Source organism: Microcebus murinus, chromosome 4 (assembly GCF_040939455.1).
Source record: "Microcebus murinus isolate Inina chromosome 4, M.murinus_Inina_mat1.0, whole genome shotgun sequence".
In the NCBI taxonomy this organism is placed as follows: Eukaryota; Metazoa; Chordata; class Mammalia; order Primates; family Cheirogaleidae; genus Microcebus; species Microcebus murinus.
Window position 1 is genome coordinate 82,046,400 of NC_134107.1, and position 13,536 is coordinate 82,059,935.

At 35.8% G+C, this 13,536-nt stretch overlaps 1 protein-coding gene across 2 annotated transcripts in view; it reads right to left on the reverse strand.

Annotated features, from left to right (window-relative positions):
* Nucleotides 1-13,536, reverse strand: part of PGR (progesterone receptor) — a 94,004-nt gene that overhangs the window by 55,783 nt on the left and 24,685 nt on the right. For both annotated transcript variants that reach the window (XM_012770555.3, XM_012770554.2), the window contains exon 3: nucleotides 7,777-7,893. In XM_012770555.3, the coding sequence (XP_012626009.2) occupies nucleotides 7,777-7,893 (117 nt within the window). The remainder of the gene's footprint in view (nucleotides 1-7,776; nucleotides 7,894-13,536) is intronic.

A 13,536-nucleotide genomic window follows, 5' to 3' on the forward strand; every position in this document is an offset into this window, starting at 1 on the left:
CAGTGCTTAATCTGTTGTGTAGAAGCAAAGTAAGAGTATTATGTTGGATATCAAAATGTAAGTTTGAGGGCAGTCAAAAACTTTCTGGGAAACAGATGAGGAAACAGAGGATAAAGATCAGCAGGCAATTAATGAACGGTATAAATCCTTGGACATTACAAGGGTCATAATTTCTGCAATTGGGGCGAATTTGCAGTCAACCCAACAGTACCTTCATGCTGTTTAGAAACGTGTTCTTACTTCAGATTAACAAATGCATGATGACCACTGTGCCATGCTGGTATCAGCCCACTGGCACTGCTCTAATGATCCCTACAGCACTGACACAGTTTGCTTTCCCTTTTCAAGATCGACCTCCAGTTTTCAGATTAAAGCAGAATGTGCCTGTATATATACTTCAAAGAAAACAGAGATGCTACATTACAAAAAATATAAAAGTAGGTATCTGCCAAAACAAAAAAAGATACTAGAATTTGTTTGTTTTAAAGTATATGTCTCAATCATTCAAATAAAACCAGACTGCAAATGGAAAAATATATGTGAACCCCCAATCCTGACTTTTTACTGGGTCTAGAAAACAGCAGATATTATTGAACAGTTCTATCTGGCAGCCATAAACGCAGTCCCATAAAAACACAGAAAAAAATTAAACAAAAAAGTGAGAATAAATACTCTAAGGACTATCCCTAGCCAGAATGTGAGAGATGGTGTTCAGGATGAGCAACCAGACAGTGATCAGAAGACATCACCTGGCTGTAAGCTTCAGTGCAGCCAACCAGGGGAGCAATGTGAGAGGTGCTGTCTCAGGGAGGTGCTGATTCAAAGGCCAGGGTTTGGGTAGAAAAGGAAATGACTGCAGGAGGAAGACTATGAGAGGTCTAAAGAGGTAGGTGGCACTGTGTTCCAAATTTGGGATGTTTGAATTCTTCAGAAAAAGAAACTGAAGCTTTGTTATCTGTCAAGTATAAGAGAAGAAAAACACACACAAACAAAAAACAACAAAATTTACCACACAATGCGTAGCCCAGAAAGTTATTCTCTTTGCCAAGAGAAGTGGGGGGTGAACCTAGGTAGAGGAAGTGGCAGTAGGAATAGGAAAGCAACAGGCTTTCTAACACAACCTTTAACCTTTTAGAATCTGAAGACAGCGCTGTCTACCAAAAAGAAAGAGAAAGCAAGCAAGCAAGCAAGCAAGCAAGCAAGCAAGCAAGAAAGAAAGATAGATCGATCTATGATTTCAGCAAACACAACTATTCATTAATCATTTATTTATGTAAAAAGTTACTTTTTTTTGAAAGAGCTAATTACCTTTATAATAGTTTAGCATTTTTATCACAAATGCAAAATACAGAGCTCTATTTATTTTAGAATTTTTTGTGAGTCATTAAACGAAAATGTTTTCTGAAGGAAAGAAGACAGAAGAACACATAAACTAGAAGATATATTACTGTCCTTAAGGGGGTAACTATCTTCCTACTCATTAAGGAGTACAACAATGAAGTAAATGCAAAAGTTCATTGTGACCTGTTGAAGGTAAAGGAAGTGATTCATTAAAGAATCATATGCAATGAAGAAACCAAATAACTCAAACATAATTTTTATAATAAAAACATAGCACTGAAACAGATAAAAACAAACTACTCATTAACAAATATATGTCCATGACATATATCAAATACATATTTCTGACCACTGATATTCTATTCTAAGATTTTATCAAATCTTTTTAAAGCTTTTCAATGTTCTTTCATGTTTCATCTTTTGTTATTCAAATGATCTGTATGTTAGAAATGAGAAACCTTGACTAAAACAGTATGGTACTGGCATAAAAACAGACACACAGACCAATGAAACACAACAGAGAACTGAGAAATGAATCCATGCATTTGCAGTCAACTCATTTTTGACAAGGGCCCAGAGAGCATACGTCAGGGAAAGAAAAGTCTCTTCAATAAATGGTGCTGGGAAAACTAGATAATCTGTGTGCAGAACACCACCACTACCCCCGTCTCTCACAATATACAAAAATCAAATAAAAATGGATTAAAGACTTAAGTATGTAAGACCTGAAACTATGAAACAACTAGAAGAAAACATTGAAGAAATGCTTCAGGACATTGGTCTGGGCAAAGATATCTTGAGCAAGACCTCAGAAGCCTAGGCAACAAAAGCAAAAATGGACAAATGGGATCATACCAAGCTAAAAAACTTCTGCACACAAAGGAAACAACGAAGTGAAAAGACAACCTACAGAATGGGAAAACAATATTTGCAAACTATTCATCTGACAAGGAAATAATAACCAGAATATACAAGGAGGGACTCAAACAACTCAATAGCACACACACACACACACACACAATAATCAGATTAAAAAGTGGGCAAAAGATCTGAATAGACATTTCTCAAAAGAAGACACAAATGGTCAACAGTGTATGAAACAATGTGCAACATCACTAATCATCAGGGAAATGCAAATCAAAACCACAATGAGATAACATCTCACCCTAGTTAAAATGGACATTATCAAGACAGAAAATAACAAATGCTGGTGAGGAGAAAGGGAAACATGTGCACTGTTGGTGGCACTGTAAATTAGTAATTGGCAACTGTAGAAAACAGTATGGAGGTTCCTGAAAAAACTAAAAATGATCTAGCAGTTCCACTGCTGAGTATATATCCTAAAGAAAGGAAATCGGTATATCGAAGAAATATCTGCACTCCTATGTTTATTACAGCACTATTCACAATAGCTGAGATATGGGATCAACCTAAGTGTCCATCAGTTGATAAATAAAGAAAATACTGTATATGTATAATGTGGAATATTATTCTCCCATAAAAAGAATAAAATCCTGTTATTTGCAACAACATAGATGTAACTGGAGGACATTATGTTAAGTGAAATAAGTCAAGCACAGAAAGACAAATATCCCATGTTCTAACTCATATCTAGCAGCTAAAAAAACTGATCTCATGGAGGTAATGAATAGAATGGTGTTTATCACAGGCTGAGAAGGGCAGTAGGGAGGAGGGAATAAAGAGGGATTGATTAATGGATACAAAAATACAGGTAGATAGAAGAAATAAGATCCAGTGTTTAGTGGCACAATAGGGCAACTATAGTTAACAGTAAATTACTGCATATTTCAAAATAGCTAGAAGAGTAGATTTGGAATGTTCCCAACACAAGGAAATGACAAGTGTTTGAGGTGATGGATACCCTAATTACTCTGATTTGATTACATATTATATGCTTATATTATAATATCACATGTATCCCATAAATATGTATAACTATTCTGTATCCATAAAAATTAAAAATAAAAAAAAAACTGAAAAAGAAGAAATAAAAAAACCTCAAGAAAAAATGACAAACATAAATGAATGAATAAAGAAAGGGAGGGAGGGAGGGAGCAGCTGCTAGGTGAGGAAAGGCCCATGTGCTGCACTTAGAAACCAGGCTTTCTTCTATGGATATTCCACGGGAAGATCACTGGTTCTGCTGCCTACAGAAAAGAGCTTAAACTCCAAATCCCAGCTGGCCCAACCTAACTTTCAAGCTTCATTTCTTCCTGTTCCCACTAACTTACTTTCCAGAAAAACCATCATTAGAATGTATCGTGGTTTTTTTTCAGACACATTATTTTCATTGTAAACACCTTTCTCCTTTTCCACTCACAAAGTTCCTATTCACGGTTTGAGAGCCTCCTCTCTCAAGCCCTTGCCAACTCTCTCACACAGAATTGATTCTTTCCTTTTCTCTATTTGCATACCAGTGTTTGGTATCTCTCTTAGGTCACTTACTCTTCTGTTTTATAATTACAGGCAGTCCCTGGGTTACAGACGACCTGACTTACGGGGTTCCACACTTGCACATGGGTTCCGAAGCCTCCCTATAAGGGTAATTTATAATAATGAAATTAATAATTTGGGAACTAGTTTGTTCTGCACATGTAAACAGATCAACATGGCATACCAGGCGTCCTCAAACTACGGCCCTGGGGGCCACATGTAGGTGTTTTTGCCCATTTATTCTTTTACTGCAAAATGAGATATGTGTAGTGTGCATAGGAATTTGTTCATAGTTTTTTTTAAACTATAGTCTGGCCCTCCAATGGTCTGAGGGACAGTGAACTGGCCCTGTGTTTAAAATGTTTGAGGACCCCTGGGCCGTAAGCGGTTCATTGGTGCAGCATCTTTACGGTAGGGGCTAGTCTTGTTTACACTGTTGCTTGTGCAACACCATCACTTTAGTCTTAACTTTTTTATTACATTTTGTGAGTCTGTGTTTACCCTTATGACTATGCCTCCGAAGTGAAAGTCTACTGCAAGTCAAGGTGAGCCTGCAGCAAAGAGAAATGTGATTAAAATGGAAATGAAAGTAGAAATAAACAGTGGGAGAAGGGCCAGATGCCATCGTTCATTGAGAAGGCATTAGGCTTTGGTTGCTCCACTATTGGAACAATTATAAAGGAAAAAGTGAGATTAATGGAACATGTAAAAAGCAATGTTTCAATGAAAGTATTGATTATTACTAAGCAGCATAGTGGATTAATTATTGAAATGGGAGGGCTATTATTGATTGGTTAGAAGATCCAAATACATGTAACATTCCTATTAGCCTAGTGTTGAAGCAACATAAGGTAAGTGTGAACCTTTAATATTCTTTTTTGAAATTTGTCCCATCTCTAATCTAAACTTTTTGTGTAAGTTTGGTTTATGTTCTGTTTGAATTAAAATAAATAGTTTCTACAACTTATTATTACACTACAAGAGTATTATTATTACAGTATTATACTGTATTATTACCACATATGAGCCATTATTGTTATTATTACCACACATGCACTGTTCATTAGGGATCTGAGTCACATACAAATCCAGCCTAAAGAGGTTCTCAGGAACATATCTCATCCATAACCCAGGGATCTCCTGTATTTTATTAGGGATTAGACTGCACTGTGCTTAAAGGTAGCAATGACAGCACTAAGTAGGTGCTTAACACAATGGACTCTCAAAATATATTGGTCTAATAATATACTCTTGCCAGATTGTAACATATACCATTTATGGGTACATAAGCCATTTTAAGGTAGTACACTGAATATATATTTAAATGGCTATAAATTAATTTTAATATCTTTTAGAAAAATTGTAACTAGCATATCAAACCCATGATTTCAGAGAGATTATTGCTTAGGAAATGGCTAAGTGGGATAAAAATATTAATCAGATTAAGGGGTTCAGGAGCGACTCCCCTCTCAGATAACCCCTACTAACTCACTCTGCTTAGTATTTTTCCATAGCATTTATCATCATTTGGCATATATATTTGTTGCTCCTCCTACCAGAGTATAAGCTCTACCAGGGAAGGAATTTGGTCCACTTTATTTGCTGCTATCCTCCCAGAATTTAGAATACCACCTGGTAAGTGGTAAGTGCTCAATCTATAGTTACTGAAAAAGAGGACTAAAGGAAAGTCAGAAGCAAGAGAGAGAAAAGGAGAGAAGGAAGGAAAGAATTACAGTAAATGCAAATAAGTAATAATATAGAAGATGCAAAAATCTAGCAATAACTGTGAATGGTAGAATGTGGTTTGGGAAACACTAGGATAGCAGACTAAAGGAACAAGGAGTTTGGATTTGGATAGGGAAGATAATAAAGGATTACAGATACTTGAGTGATAGGCTAAAGCCTTAGAACATTAGGAAATAACATAAAATTCTCTAGGTTATATCACCCAACCCCAGGGGTATTCTCATGGTTCTATCCAGAATTCTGCCATTTCTATTCTGTGATAAAACTGAAGAATCTTTTAAAGCCATTTGGAGAATACTCAAGATTAAAGATCCTGATGGAACCTAGGTCTCAGCATTAGAGGCTCTGCCATTTTCTAGGACAAGCATGTCATGGAGAAAACAATGACAGCACCAGGAGTCAGAGCGCCTCTAGGTCTTTCTTCCGGCTCCAACATTAACTAGATGTATGATTTTGTGAGAAAGTCCTACTTTCTAAAATTTAGGAGGTTCCTGAAGACTTCTGAGGGTAAAGCAAAAAAATAAAGAGGGGGAAACTGAGGCACAGGACTCAAAAACAGCTTTTAACCTGCGCGAGCACAAGTCTATTCATTGAGTGGTATTTACTGAGCATCTCCCTAAGCCAGGCACTGTTGTGGATGCACAGAACATGGAGACCTGCTCATTGCCCTTAACTTAGAGAAAACAAACCTCTAAATAACAAACTATAAAATACTATGAGTGATATAATTAAGTGAACTACAATAAAGTGCCCAGAACGTTGCCTGGATGATTAATTTTGTCCCAGCATGTTGGCAAAAGTTTTAGAGAGGAGGTAGTGTTTGGTTAGGCTTTAAACTTGACAAGTATTGGTCTAAATACAACATTTCCCAAAGGAAGATCCATATACACTGATGCAACAAAAGCTGTTTATAGATGGTACACTGAAGAAATATTTTTAGTTCCAACAGTTATGTACACATTTTACTATGTTTTTAAAAAGTTGTATCTAGATATAAAAGCCACAATTCCCAGATGGTGTTGTGTAGGATGTGGCTAAGTAAAAAATAAAAAGGTATCTACCCAAAGGGAAAAAAGACATTATGTAAAAAAGACACCTGCACTCAGATGTTTATAGCAGCACAATTCACAACTGCAAAGATGTGGAAACCACCTAAGTGCCCATTAATATATGAGTGGATTAATAAAATGTGGTATATGCATACTGTGGAGTTCCACTCAGCCATAAAAAGGGGTGAACTAATACCTCTTGTATTAACCTGGATGGAGCTGGAGACCATTATATAACTAAGTGAAGTATCACAAGAATTGAAAAACAAACACCACAGGTACTCACCATTAAATTGGAACTAATGGATTAACACCCTATGCACACATATGGAAATAATATTCATCGGAAATCAAGCAGGTGGGGGGGAGGAAGGGATAAATCACACCTAATGGGTACAATGCACACTATTGTGCATTGGGGGATGGGCACAGTACAGCACTTTATGTAACCAAATGGTTTGTACCCTCATAATATTCTGAAATTAAAAAAATGTAAAAGAATAGGATTGTCTTCCATAACCCTGGTTCTCTTAATCTCCCTCACTGTTTTATTTTCATTCAAACTATATGTCACCATCTGATGTTAATTTTTGAATATCTGCTATGTTATTAAGTGTTTTAGAGATGTGCATATTAACAAAAATATGAGAAAAGAAATTCACTAATACAACTCTCTATCAAATGGATCCCTGCCCCTGTTCCAGTGATCTTGCTTTAATCAGTCACTTATAGAGCTGGAAAGCAATGTACCTGACCAATTTGCAGAATCAACTTTTGAGCTGGAAGGGACTTCAATGCTCTCATTTTACAGATAAGGAGACTGATACCCAGAAAGGGCTGGTGATTTACTCAAGGCCAAACCTGAGGTGAGTGGCAGAAACTAGACTCCAACCCACATAATTTAATGACAAGTCAGTGCACTACCCATAACATCTACTTATAGGCAATACAGATGAAGAGAGTCTTCTTACTTCTCATAACAGGCCGCAACATACTAGAAATCAATAAAGTTAATGGGATGGTATTGGTTGCTTCATTTACTCAAGTGTGAAGAGTCACCATCAATAATCAAGACAGAAAAAACAAAGCAAGAACAAAGACGAATAAGAAAATTATAATTTTCTGACCCACAGAGTTATAGTATAAATATTAGATAGTATATTATTGATGAAAACATCAGAGTTACCTCCAAGGACCATGCCAGCCTGACAGCACTTTCTAAGGCGACATGCTGGGCAGTTTTTTCTGCGGATTTTGTCAACAATGCAGTCATTTCTTCCAGCACATAAATAGTTATGCTGCCCTAAAAAAACAAAAAAAAATTTTTTAAGTTATTTTCAATATTTAAGGACCACTGGAAATTCTATGCAGGGACAACTGAAATAGAGGATAGATACACATCAGCAAGTACATGACTCTCTTAGCCAGACTCTTGCTTGGCATGACGGAATTCTGGCAATGCTACAAATCTGTCTTCAGGACCCTAAATAAGATAAACACAGCTTAAAAATCAATCCCAGAACTCCTTTAAAAATATTGTGCACAATATTTCTGTGCATCTTCTTAATGGTATTAGTATTGAATTGCCCTCAGACTTTTCTGTCATTTTAAGATTAGCTAGCTATATGTTTCTGATAAGCAGTTTAGCTGCATAAAGATCAAGCTCCAGTTAAACTTTTTCTTTTTGACACTGAAGCCTTCAAAAAAATAGATATAGACCAAAAAATTAAAAAGGGCTTTGGAATAGGCCTTTAAAAAAAGTCTATATGCTTAACTCTATTGGAAAATACTGGAGCCAATTCTTTCTTAATGGAGCTAATACTTGTGAATAGCATGTAAAAAATGTCACTTATTCTCCAAAAAATTGAAGAGGGAGGAATTCTCCCTAACTAATTCTACAAGGCCAGTATCACCCTGCTACCCAAACCAGACAAGGACACAACAACAACAACAAAACTACATGCCAGTATCCTGATGAATACAGATACAAAAATCCTCAATAAAATACTAGCAAACTAAATCAAACAATGCATCAAAAAGATAATATACCATGATCAAGTAGGATTTATACCAGGGGTGCAAGAATGGTTCAATATATGTAAATCAATAAAAATAATACATCACATCAACAGAATGAAGGAGAAAAATTACATCATGTCTCAATAGATACAGAAAAAGCATTTGATAAAATTCAACATATCTTCATGATGAAACTCTTGATAAACTAGGCATAGAAGGAAGATACCTCAAAATAATAAAGACCATAAATGACAAATCCACAGCTAACATCATAATGAATAGGGAAAAGTTGAAAGCCTTTCCTCCAAGAACTGGAACAAGATAAGGATGCCCACTTTCAACCACTCCTATTCAACATAGTACTGGAAATCCTAGCCAGAGCATTCAACCAGAGAAAGAAACAAAAGGCATCCAAATTGGAAGGAAGAAGTCAAATTTTACCTCTCTGTAGATGATATGATCTTATATTTAGAAAAACCAAGATGATTCCACCAAAAAACTCTTAGAACTGATAAATTCAGTAAAGTTGCAGGATACAAAATCAACAGACAAAAATGAGTAGTGTTTCCATACACCAATAATGAAATAGCTGAAAATAAATCAAGAAGGCAATCCCATTTACTATAGCCATAAAAATTACCTAGGAATAAATTTAACCAATGAGGTAAAACACCTCTATATAAAGAAAAGTAAAAAATACTGATGAAAGAAACTGAAGAGGACACAAAAACTATGGAAAAACATCCCATGCTCATGGATCAGAAGAATATAGTTAAAAATGACTAATACTCAAGGCAATATACATCAATGAAATCCCTATGAATATACCAATGTCATTTTTCACTGAAATATTATAGGAAAAAAAATCCTCAAATTCACATGGAATGAAAAAAGAGCCAGAATAGCCAAAGCAATCCTGAGTAAAAAGAACAAGTCTGGAGGCATCATATTACCTGACTTTAAATTATATAAGGCTATAGTAACCAAAACAGCATAATATTGGTATAAGAATAGAAGTATAGACCAATGGAACCGATAGAGAATCCATAAACTAATCCACATGTTTACAGCCAACCAATCTTGTATAAAGCTATCAAGAACATATATTGGGGAAAGTACACTGTTTTCAATAAATGGTGCTGGGAAAACTGGGTAACCATATACACAAGAATGAAACTGGATCCCTATCTCTCATCATATGCAAAAACCAACTCAGGATGGATTAAAGACTTAAACATAAGGCTGAAACTATAAAACAAGAAGATAACAAAGCAAAAACCCTTCAGGACATTGTTCTATGCAAAGATTTTATGGTTAAAACCTTAAAAGCCTAGGCAACCAAACAAGATAGATAGATGATATTATATGGGACTATAATGGGCACAGCAAAGAAACAATCAACAGAGTAAAGATGATGACCTCTTGAATGGAAGAAAATAATTGCCAACTACTCATCTGAAAGGGCAGAAGAAAATGCTTGCCAACTACTCATCTGAAAGGGCACTAATATCCAGACTATACAATGAACTCAAACAACTCAACAGTAAAAGATCAAATAATCCCACTAAAAATTGGACAAAGACATGAATAGACATTTATCCAAAGAAGACAGACAGATGGCCAACAAGTATATGAAAAATGTTCAACATTACTAATCATCAAGGAAAGGCGATTCAAAACCACAAAGAGTTATCATTTTACTCAGTTAGAATGGCTATTTTAAAAGGACAAAAAAAAAAAAAAAAAATACCGAAACCACCACCACCCCACCAGATACTAATAAGGATTTGGAGAAAAGGGAACTCTCATATACTGTGGGAATGTAGATTAGTACAGCCACTATAGAAAACAATATGGAGTTTTCTCAAAAACCTAAAAATAGAACTACCATATAAATCAGCAATCCCATTACCAGATACATATCCAAAGGAAAAGAAATCAATATATCAAAGGGATCTATGCAATCCCATGTTTATTGCAGCACTATTCATAATAGCAGAGATGGAATCGACCTAAGCATCTATCAATGGATAAGTAGATAAAAAAATGCAGAGTACTATTCCATCATAAAAAGAATGAAATCATAACATTCACAGCACACAAATGAAACTGGAGGCCATTATGTTAAGTGAAATAAACCAGGCATACACTCACTCACACATGGGAGCTAAAAAAGTTGATCACATAGTGGTAGAAAGTGGAATGATAGATACCAGAGGCTGGGAAGGGTGTATGGGAGGGGAGCGGATAAAGAGAAGCTGGTTAATGGGTACAAACATAGTCAGATAAAAGGTTTAAGTTCTAACATTTGATAGCAGATTAGGTTGACTATAGTTAACAATAATGTATTATATTTTCAAAATACATAGAAGAGAAGACTTGAACACATAGAAATAATACATATTTGGGTGATGGATACCCTAAGTACCCTGACTTTATCATCATCACACATTTTGTGTCTGTAACAAAATTTCACATTTTGTGTCTGTAACAAAATTTCACATGTATCCTATAAATATGTACAGAACAATGTATCGAAAAATGTCACTTATTGTACTGAATTTAATGCCTGGTATTTTGACCACAAATTATAAAACACCATGAATAGAAATGATGATAATGAAACGGAAGTACTCCAAGAAAGGAGAGAAGGATTATAGAAGAAATATAGTTAAAACACATCACCCTGGGGCCAGTTTTCATAGGGGAAACTACTTATCCCTTTAAAAAGTTCTGGCATATGGATTTAATATTCAACAATGATGATTTTTAAACCACAAATATATTCCACTTAATAAGGCATGGAGCAATCTAGTTTATTTAGATTGAACAAAAATGAAAATTCAGCTTAAATATATAAACATTAATCAACCATAACGTTACATTTTGCTACTCTTTATTTTCCAATAATTTCCTTTAAAACATACTGTGAGTCTTTTAATATCATCGGCCAGAAACTTACACTTCCTAAATATGAAAATTAATTTTAAAAGATCATGGAATTTCCCTATAGTATTTTACATTAGTCAACATTAAAATCAGAGTCACTCTCTGGACAAAGTTTGTAGTAAAGAAACACAGAATTACCTTAAACATGTGCTTAATAAATCAGAGGGAAGGATATGCCCAAATGGCAAAGGCCAAAAAGGCCAAAAAGCCATATTCATGTGACAGCTAATAATAAAATGGTTCTTGACCTGGGGCATTTTTTGAAAAGCACAAATATTCTTTTCTTAAAAATGTATTCTTCCATAAATTATGTTCCTGTATACTCACATGCTATAGTATTCATCCTCTCATTTAGGACTCCTGGGAGTTGGGCTTTTCTCCCAATAATGGGAAGTTACAAAGCCTCATATCTATGCTCAATTTTGTGCACACAATGTCAATCTTACAGGAGGTTCGCAGAGTATACTGAATGCTACTTTCTGATTGGACTCTGGTTTATTTCTTAGCACAGGTTATATATTCAGACTACAGGAGTCACTGTGGGAGCAAAGTATGTGTAAGTTGGTCTCTTTGCCTGCCTGCCTGGCTATTTATCTATCTATCATCTACATAGACCCTCCACTGACCTCTCATAAGAAGAGAGAACAGAAAATAGCAAGGTTTTCCATCCTATACAGAAAACAAATAAATAGTGCACATAGAAGGGAGGCTGTCCTACACTCTGTTCCTAGGTCTTAAATATCCAGATGAAAAAAGTCTGATGGAAACACCAGCAGCTGGAATGCTGCTGATTTGTCTCATTTCTATTCCTTAAATGACCTACAACAGCACCTTCTTCAGTGTCTTGGAGAAAGAGTCCCTCTTACCAGGGCTCTCTGCCTGTGTTCCTGAAACCATTCCTTTCTACCTGCTTTGAAATCTTGTTCCTTTCTCTCCTAAAATCTTCATTCTCTCCCTGTCCACTGATATGTTGCTTTCTCATTATTTTACTACTCAAAAAAAATTCCAGCATCAAAACAAGAAACTTTACCTTACTCTAAATTCTCTCTGAATCCATCCCTTTTTGGTTATCAAACAAAATTGTTGAAAAATCTCTATTTGCTGTCTTTACCTAACTTCCTTTACTCCTCAGTATATGGTAATTTAGCTTATACATGCATTGTTCTTAAAAAGGAGCTTAACATTATCAAAGGTGTATTCATACCCACTGGCTGTGGATTCTTTCTTGAACTTCTGAATCATTTGCCATAGATGACTTCCCTTCCCACCTACCCAGTGCTCCATTGCATCATATTGTGGAGCGCTTCTCTCCTGACTCTTCACCTACCCAACAGTTTCTTTTAAGTTTCCTTTGCTAACCGCCCTTCCTTTGCCATGTTTCACTCCACTGCACACGCCTTGTGGGTACTCTCATTATCTTCTGATGGTTCCAAAAATCTCATCCCGAGCCCCGACCTCCCAATCAACTCTCTGGAGATACCTCAAACTCATTATACATGAGCTATAATTTAGTGATTATCTGGTCAAACTATTTCACATAGTGTATTATTAGAGAAATTTTGTAAGAAATTGAAAAAATTAAAAACAGAAAATAACCTATAATTTCATTACCACGCAACTCTTCTCGTTTTGGGTTTCCTTCCTGCTATGGTTTGAATGTTGGTGTCGTCTCTAAAATTCCCATTAAAACTTAATTCCCAATGCAACAATATTAAGAAGTGGGGCCTTTTGGGGGTGATTAGGCCATGAGGGTTCTGCCCTAATGGATGGCATCAGTGCCCCTATAGAAGGGATTAAGGGAGTTTGTCCCATTTGGCCCCTTCTGCCATGTGAGGACACAGAAGAGGTGCTCTCCTGGAAGCAGAGTGTAAGCCCTTACCAGATACTGAATCTGTGATGTCTAGATCTTGGTCTTCCCAGCCTTCAGAACTGTGAGAAAAAATTTCTGTGGCTTATATATTACCCAGGGTAAGGTATT